Source organism: Parasteatoda tepidariorum, chromosome 9 (assembly GCF_043381705.1).
Source record: "Parasteatoda tepidariorum isolate YZ-2023 chromosome 9, CAS_Ptep_4.0, whole genome shotgun sequence".
Lineage (NCBI taxonomy): Eukaryota > Metazoa > Arthropoda > Arachnida > Araneae > Theridiidae > Parasteatoda > Parasteatoda tepidariorum.
In genome coordinates this window covers 25,787,835-25,797,632 of record NC_092212.1, presented here as the reverse complement: position 1 = coordinate 25,797,632, position 9,798 = coordinate 25,787,835, and the positions used below count along the sequence as shown (strand labels likewise).

Genomic DNA, 9,798 nt, shown 5'->3' with positions numbered 1-9,798 from the left:
TATATATATATATATATTCTTATCTTATATCGTATTAAAAAGATCGGGATTTTAAAAATCGAGTGAAATCCGAAAATGACCTCCGAAAACTCATTTGGACAAACTATAAAATGGTCTCAAATAAAGAACTTCAAAAAGTGATAACCACCGAAAAAGGCGATTGAAAAATTATATTGATTTAGATTTAGTACGTCGAAAAATTAAATGCGCAATTCAATATTTCCGATTTTAAAAGTAATTCTACCATATATTGATCGTACTCCCCCGAAACTAGCGTCCTCACCCATCCCCTCCTACTTCAAAAAGCCTCCACACGGTCTCTTATAAGTAGTCCGCGCAGACTATTTAAAAAGTGAACCAGTTGTGCGCATGAACCCAAAACCTTTTATAAAAGTAATTGAGAGAAATTTATCTTATATATTTGAGAATTGAATCTGTAGTGGTTGACAAGTGAATAAAGCAAACCAATAATACTCATAAATAAAATAAATTTTTAGTCATGTATTTGTTACCACTTTCTTATTTTAACTAGATTTTGTATTAAAGGACTCTTTCGGAAAATGGATATGCTTCACAGTGGTCTGATCGGACTACCTATAAGAAACCGTGTGGATGCTTTCAGTTATAGGAGGCGTTGGCTCACCTCCGCGCCGTGGAGGTTGCTGGGGTCTTATTTACGTCACTGACAACACCAGAGAAAAATAAAACGACAGTGTTATATAGGTTGTCATGTATCGAAAATTTAAAAATATCTATAATACCTTTTCCTGGGCATTTGCAGCCGAGATCACATAATGGATGCTTGTCAATAGATGGAACTCCGATGAACTGAATAGCAGTTGGTGGTTGAAATGCTGAAACAACACAGCTAAAAAGTAATGAATAGATGAAGCCAAAAGCGGTCGTCTGAAATGAAAATTAGTATTAGAGGTTAATTGGTTGTTCTGTTAGACATAATCATAGTTCAAAACTTGTTAGGTCGTTGGGATCAATTTTGCAACTTGGTAGAAAAAATAATAATTAAACTAGAGAAAATTGATTCACTTTACCAATACAATAATGCTTAACTTACATACCTGCCAACTTTTACGCATTTGGCTTAAAATTTTATTTTTATATTTAAAGTGGTAGTAAATGTATATTTTCTTTACTTTTATAAACTTAATTTTTAAATGATTTTGATCACCACTATTCTTAAAAAAATTAAGTATAGATATTAATATGCGTTACTACCATGGTCATCAGCTTAAGCCTTTTGAAAAACAACGTATTTTTTTGCTTGAAATTGAAATTTTAATTCCATTTCAATACCACTGGGAAAAATCGTAATGGAAGGAATTAAAAGTTGGCAGGTATGAACTTATTTGCGTTTAGCGCCGTTTTGAAAACACAGCTCTCTTTTTCTAAAACGAAAGCAGTGGTAGTGAAAGTGTTTCATAATTACGTTTATTTCGCAGAAACAAAGTAGTTTTATCTACCACAAAAAAAACCATATTAATTGATATCAATATTTGATACTAACGGAAAAGTTTAAAGCATTTTGAAAGCTAAAGTAATAAGGAAAGAAAAAGTGAAAAGAAAATATCAACTTAAAATAAACAAATGTGTAATAATACCACTTTTTTTATGCAAGTGATTTTTATATTTAGACCAGATATTTATTAGTTACTACCATTTCTTTTTAGTGATTTATTAGTTACTAAAATAACTAATAAATTTTTTTGTATCTGTATGTACCATACCTGCCAACTTTTACTCCCTTCCATTTTCCCCAGTGGTATTAAAACGAAGTTGAAACTTCAATTTTAAGCAAACAAATACGTTGTATTTGAGAAAACTTAAGTTGACAACCATGATAGTAACGCAAATTAATATATGTGCTTAATTTTTGCAGGAATAGTGGTGATCAATATCTTTTAAAAATTAATATTATAAAGGAAAAAAATAGTATATAATTACTACCACTTTAAATATGAAAATAAAATCTTCGGGAAAATCCGGAAGAGTTGGCAGGTATGATGTACGTTTAAGATATTGATTTGTCTTGGTAGATAAAACAATCAGTTTTGAAACTTTAAAAATTAAGATTTATATACTATACAAGAACAGTTTCTCGTATTTATACTTCACACGTTGAGCGCCGCGTCAGCCATCGGTGGCTGACACATTACATTTTGGCTGCGTCTGCCACCGCTTGCTGATACTGACCTTTCACATAGGCCGCGAAAAACAGCTGGCTGACAGCGTATAACATGATATAAAACTATAAAATTTACATTCATTTATGGAATTGCAGAAAATTTATTCAAAATTTGCTTAATTATTGTGATTCTTGGTTTAATAAATTTAATTTAGTAGATTTTAATTCACCAATATTTTTAAACAATTCGCAGGCATAATTCACCACTTTATCAGATATGACATGCTAAACCTTATATAAATTAGCAAAATCTGTCTATATTTGCAAACTTAGTTTGTAGTTATTTACCGTATAGCCAGACGAGCAAGCCATGTAAAATTAGAGTGGCATTCAACGTGTTAATATTTTTATGCATTGGTCTAATTAGTTTTCACGATGGTACAATTTTCCTTCGAATATTGAGTTCGAAATAAAAATTGCCTATCTACGCTTTTAACACAAAAGGATTGGATTCAGAGATGCCAACTGCTCCAGACTCGCCGAAATAATTTAATAAAACGGTTAAATAACTGCAAAGTAAATTTTGCAAATATTCGACTATTTTTGCTTGCTTTTTAAACGGTATTGCCTACTTAAATAGTCCTAGTCCTAGCGTTTTGATTTTATTGGGCACCTGGGCCGCGAAGCGGCCCCTATCCCATTCATCTGGAATTTTAGAACAGTTTTGGTTGAGCAATGAGGTAAGCAGGCAATGGAGTTGCTTTTATGAATGTTTCAAGCTCTTTGCTTGAATATCTAAAAAGGAATCAAAAATAAATTGAGCAGCTTGCTCTAAACTGTGTTTGTTTGATTTTGGAGTTGTTCAGAATTAAATCAGCATGAGTAAACGTTATTTTCAGCCTACTTAAATATTAAAAAGAGCGAATTATATAGGCCTAAGTATTATTTAGTAATAGTGGGGGATAAAAATCTACTAAATTAAATTTATTAAACCAAGAATCACAATTGATAAACTACCACTTCAAAATTGTATCTATTTGCTGTCCGGAGCAAGTTGGCATCTCTGGGATGTGTTAGATTTAAAGTAAAAGCAAAAATAAGTCTATCAAATTAGCTATGCCCAAACTTAAGCTACCGCTTTTTATTTTCTACTATCCTGATTCTGATTCCGTACTACTACATTTATGTAGTAGAACGGAATATGTATGTATGTATGTACAAAAGGTTGAAAGTGATCATGCAGATTAAAAAACGCGCATGCCAAGAAGTATACACTTGATTTAATACAATCCCCTTGAGGCATAATTTTTATTCAGATTTTAACCTCAAATGTTTAAAATGCAGCTTCTTTCATTTTTTTACGAAAATAAATATATTTCCAAATTTATCTTTTGAAAAATGTAACTATCTGATAAACGTAATATTGAGAATAATTGATTAAGAACATGGTATGTTCTACAGTAAATTTACATCACTAATTTATTTTGCGGTCTTTAAAAAATAAACGGTTCAGTAATTTGTTTCCAAGGGTTTCTATGAATCCTCTATAACTATTTTATCTTATTCATGAAAATATTACTTAAAGATAACATCAACTAAGTACTTGTAGTTAAAACTAATAAAATAAAAAGTACTTGTAGTTAAAACATTTTACTTCTTCGTTTTATACAGAAGAAATAAACTGTCTCTATCTATCACTATTTATTAATAGCAGTTAAAAAATCTCAGCAAAACATGAATGCTAAGATCTAGAAAAAAAATTGATAATAAAAAATAGTCTATTTTTGCTTAATAAAAGAAAGAACTGAAGCATTCTTACTAACAGCATGCAATCAATTATTTACTCAACAAATAATAAATCTTCATCATTTGGCTACTGGTATACATACAAGTGNACTGATAAAAGTCTTATGAGAGATCCATTTGCTTTAAAAATTTCTACTTTGGTTCGCCTACCACTAGAAAGAATTATTTTCAAAATCCTCATAAGTTGGAGGGTATGCATACAAGTGACGTATCTCGATTCTGATTGGTTGTTGAAACGTAGCATGTGCTTACGTTAACAGCTGTTCTTTCCATTCTAGTTCGAGTAAGCCAAGCCTCTCAAGTATCAATTTTTTTAGGTGATACTAACGCGAAGATTCTTACAGGCATGAAGCCATGCAGAACATAAACAAACTAATTATTCTTCAAAGTTGCCAGGTACACAAAACAAATATATATCACGGTTACAATAAAATACATAAACAAATAATGAATCTAAGTTAAGTAAAAGATGTAGACGAGAGAGAATTACATTTGAACAAATTCGATGTGCTATACGGCACTGTATTTATTTAACTTCACGTTAATTAAGATTCTAACATATGTGGAGAAACTTTGCTCAACTTAAACACTTATTTTGCTTAGAAACGATAAGCTGGAGCTGACGTCATTAGGTCACGTGTGTAGGTATATCTTATATTCTTCTTCTTGAAGTTTTTTTTTCCAATGCCCACCTGGAGAATGATATTTCGTCATACAGACATCTGAAGGACAGATTTGTTGGCCACTCTTTCAGGGGCACCATATTAGGTAGACCAACTTTGCGCCCACTATAAGGACAGATAGTACAGAGAATGAAAGAGCATCCATGCCTTGCCCGGGATTCGAATCCAGAACCTTTCTGATGTAAGATCAGTTTCCTGACCCCTACACAGGCTGATCGGCCATCTTGAAGTGATCACCCAATTGATTAAGAAATGATGAATTTTTGCCATTCGGATATGCATGTGTTGAAATAAGGCTTTAACATTTGAGGGGAAATTTTTCATACACATATATTTCCTTTACAAAAAAAATGGTGCTGCCGGATTGCGAATAAATATTTATTAGTGGTATTAACATTTATTTTCTTAAAAAATTTTACCACCTCTTCATATCAAGAATTCAAAGCGTCATAAGAAATGCAAATTCATTACACTTATCTCGCGGTGACATTTTTAAAGAATGGGCGTAATTTTCCTTATTCTACAAGTTTTACTATTTAATTCGCTACCAATTTATTAAAACTGCTGCCAAAAGCGGAGAAGTATGCATAGTGGTCTCAAAAATTATAGAAAATTTATTTCTGTTCTTAGGAATTATCTACACAGTTCTTATTAGGAGCTATCGAAAGCTTTTTTCAATAAGATGAAACATGGAATTCAATACCATTTTTACAGTTATTTCGGTGAAACAAAGATATTCCTATTCGTCATAATAAAAGTAACGTAAGTATTATTCATTTTGTGCACATTTAATTAAATTATCCATTTACTATATTTCAAAAACTAAAGTGATATCCGAACTGGATACTATCAACGTTTTATTAAGCTTTATTACAGAGATACCAACTGCTCCGGACAAGCCAAAATAATTAATAAAACGGTAGATAACTACAAAGAAAATTTTGCAAATATTTGACTATTTTTGCTTGCTTTTTAAAAGGTATAACATGATATTTGTGTTATAAAGCGGTGAATTGTATAAGCCTACGAATTATTTAGAAATAGTGGTGGATAGAAATCTGCTAAATTGAATTTATTAAATCAAGAATCACAATTGATAAACTACCACTTTAAAATATATATTTGCTGTCCGGAGCAAGTTGGCATCTCTGCTTTAAAACTGGCCCACTTTTTTACACAGGTACATTTTACATCACATTAACGTGTTATTCATACGTCAAAGCGTTATGATTCATTTAAAATTTCAAATGTAAATTTTTTTAATATCATGTAAATAACGTAGATACATATTAACCATGACACGCGTATTTTACTTTACCGGTAGAAGACGATTTTGTTTATTTAGAATAAAAAAATTTATGCTAAGTATGCTAAATTTCATCAAAATATGATAAGTACCTCAACACTTTATAAACAACCTCATGCAACGAAAATAACATGCTTAAAAAAAGCGATAAACAAAAAAATAATTAAGACAATGTTTTAAAAACTGTTGTTTTTTTTTAATGAATGAGCGAATTTTTTTTCTTCTTTTTTTTTTTAGAAATTTAAAGTAAGTGTAAATGAGAAAGATTTTTTACAGAATAGTTTTCTATCAATTCTCATCACCATAAGCAACTACTTGCTTAAATTTAAAATTTAAATTTATACTCAAAAATGCTTACTACTCTCAATATGTCAAAAAAAAAAACAAAAAAGCTGATGCAAAAGTTATTAAATCCAAGTTAACATTTAACAACTCTTAACTTCTGTTTTACGATTTTCGTGCCTTCTCACCTTCTGGAGGTACTTCACTATTGTATTGAACTGCAAGACGCCTTATGTCTGAGAAGACAATGGCGGGCGTAATTTAAAAAGAAAAAGAAATTTCAATTTTATGCAGTATCAGACTCTCTTAGATTTTATAAATTTCCCAAGAAAGCCAACTAATCTTTATTTTGAACATATGTAGAATTTTTTTTATTAAAATTTTGAAATTTATTTTAAATTTGAACGTACATAAGCTAATTTTGATGCGTATTTTTCAATAATGTTTTTTTCATTAAAAAAAAAAAAGTTGTTTTTGTACCCACTTGAATTATGACATGGGGCTAGTGTAATGACATAAGGTAATACAAAGTACGTCGACACATCCATACTAGCACTCTGCAAACAATTTTTCTCTTAGTAAACGTTTTAGAAGGTTTTAAATAGCATAACTGTTGACTCATTTTTATAGATCATACTTCATGCTTATAAATATGCTGTTCGTTTCTACCCATATTTTCAACGACCTAAATGATAGCGTTTAAGTTAGTTTTTTTAAATTTTTTGTACTATTATAATTTCAAAAGTATTCTTAAAAAGATATCGCAATCATCCTTTATTGTGATTTCAAAACTCTGATGGCATTAAAAAAAAAATTTATAGAACCCATTTTTTATTTTGGGTGATAAGAATTTTGCATGGTAAAATAAGGCATTATTTTTAAAATCTTCAAGCATGATGTTTAAAATTGTGTCAACAGTTCGCCGTGAAAAATCTTGCAAAACATTTGCTGCGAAAAGAAAGATTGTTTACATAGAGTTAATATATAAGTGTTTGCATTTTTTTTTATAACCCTTGTAGCTTTAAAACATCGAATAAGTTAATGAGAGATGTGTCCCCATGACATGGGGACTGGTTCTTCCGTTCCCATGTCATTCTGGTGGCGGCGAATTTTAAGACCTACTATTTTATTTTTTATAAAATAAAGTTGATTTACAATGATTTGACCTCCACGATAGATAACAATTAAACAACATACTTAAAACAAATAAGACCTGATAATTGTACGGATTTGTTTTTTTAAGTGATGACAAAAGCAAATCTTAATTGTTATTTATCACATTAAACATCGCAGGGATCTATAACTTTCGCAGATGTAACTTATGTAAAATATTGTGTCAGAATTTCTACAGTTCGAAGAAAAATTTAATGAAGGTAACGAAGATACAATTAAACTTTGATCACTTAATAAATTTGCAAATAGTCTAAAATGGCAATTAAAAAGCAACTTAACACAGTCACTGCCTGCAGAGCAGGCCGTTTAACTATATCTATCATTAAAGAGTGGTAATCTATAAAGATATAAATCAAAGTTAAATTTTCTTATCATAGCAATCATGATAGTTCTTGAATTTTACAATAAAATTATTTCAATAAACAATAAGTTTATTTCAATAAACATTAAGTCTTTGTTTTGAGAAAACTATGTTTTCTACAAAAATAGTTGGATAACAATATGCATCTTGCTACCACTTGATCTGTTTTTATTTACACAAATTGTAGGGAAGAATTTCGTCTTCCTGTATTGCATGATCGGCACCGAAAGCGGTAAGAATTACGAATTTACAATTCCACTATAAATGCCTTTGTTTTATTATTAGCTACTTAATAATCAAGTGTTTCGTTTGACAACGACTCATGAAAGTTTTTTACTCGATTTTACCAAATCACATAAAACTCATAAAAAAATTCAAAGTGAAATATAATAAACTGAAATATTCCATTTGTCTAAAAAGTTCCTTGTCTACCCTGCACGTTTTCCTCCTACACCCCAGTTATAGAAAAAAGACAGTTCCCCACTTATAACTTTAACTCTACGCGTCTGATAAAAAAATAATCAATTAATTCTGATTACGAGCATACAAAAACAAACATAAGCAACTTACGTGAGCCATAGTGGAACTGACTGATGAAAGAAAGGTGAAAAATAATCAATTTCATCATTTGCTGAGTTTGCTTTCCATGTTTAAAGTCAAAAATTGATAAGCACTCGGCTCTCACTTAGCTAATAATATAATTAATATGCAACCGTTTTATTTCTTAAAAAATATTCATTTCAGTCTTCTTTTTTTAATTCAAAATATCCACAATGTTTGTGCTCTGAATATGTAATCATAGGCATAATTTTAAATACGTGTCATTATAGAAATTTGAGAAATCATCTTGGTATTATAAATGACAAACAACCAATAATTTTTAAAGCTGACTATAGCGGAATAAAAAAGCGGTAGGTTACAAATACTCCATTTTATTATCTAAACGTGCCTCAATAAAATTAATCAGAGCCGCGATTGCTCAGGGGATAGAGCCGGGGATTTGAACCCGGTTCGCCTCATTGGAAGGCGAACCGGGTTCAAATCCCAGTCGATACGAATTCCGCATCCGGCTTGCATCGACCACAGTGCTGACGTGAAATATCCTCAGTGGTAGACGGATCATGGGTTAGAGTCCCTTTGACGTCAGGCTAACCGTGAGAGGTTCTCGTGGTCTTCCTCTCCATGTAACGCAAATGTGGGTTAGCTCCATCAAAACGTCTTCCACGAAGGCAAATACTATTTCTCCCAATACTCGATCCAGGAGTTCCCTTGTCTTCTGGATTGGGTTCAAAATTACAAGGCTACGGAGTTGAACATTAGTAGTCGTAAACCCATAAAATTGGGTCGGCTGTTCAACGACGCGGTTATGAAATAATATAATATAAAATTAATCAATTATTTATTATAAGTTGATTACAATTGATTGGGTCGGCTGTTCAACGACGGTTATAAAATAATATAATATAAAATTAATCAATTATTTATTATAAGTTGATCGCAATTATTCAAAAACAAATATAAGCAACTTACATGAGCCATTATGAATCGGACTGACGAAATAATCCAAAGGAAAGGAAGTAAATAATCTATTTCATCATTTTCTGAGATAAATAATTATTTTCTAATTAATAAATACTATATCACTTAACAAATAGTAAAACTAATGTACTTCAATTATAATATAGTTTCAATTAAAAATTGTCTTTTATGGTATTCTAAACACAAAAGTTGTGCTCGTTTTTTTGAATGCGCAGACAAATATATTTACTGTTCATAGATAAATCTCAAGTATAAAGAATTACGGCGCAAGGTAGGTGAAAAATTCTTTTCGGACACACAAAATAGATAAGGTATCTCAAGTTTATCGACTTAGGAGATGCTTTTTTATTCCATATTCCATACTTTGTTCCAACAGATAACACTCTAAAGTCATTATTTTGTTTCCGTTCTGATCAATTGTTCTTGGAATTGCCGTTTTTAGTTGTGAATCATTCAGTGTACGATTTTTTTTTAAAAAACATAAATAGTATTTTTGAAAGAAATATTA

The 9,798-nt window shown here is 30.6% G+C and overlaps 1 protein-coding gene across 1 annotated transcript in view; it reads right to left on the bottom strand.

Moving 5' to 3' along the window:
* Positions 1-9,582, bottom strand: part of LOC107445044 (leucine-rich repeat neuronal protein 1) — a 24,201-nt gene extending 14,619 nt beyond the window's left edge. Inside the window, exons 1-2 of the mRNA XM_043049933.2 lie at positions 9,282-9,582; positions 762-906 (exon numbers count right to left, since the gene is read on the bottom strand). Coding sequence (XP_042905867.1) covers positions 762-906; positions 9,282-9,290 — 154 coding nt within the window. The 5' untranslated portion in view covers positions 9,291-9,582. The remainder of the gene's footprint in view (positions 1-761; positions 907-9,281) is intronic.
* Positions 9,583-9,798: the final 216 nt, after the last annotated feature.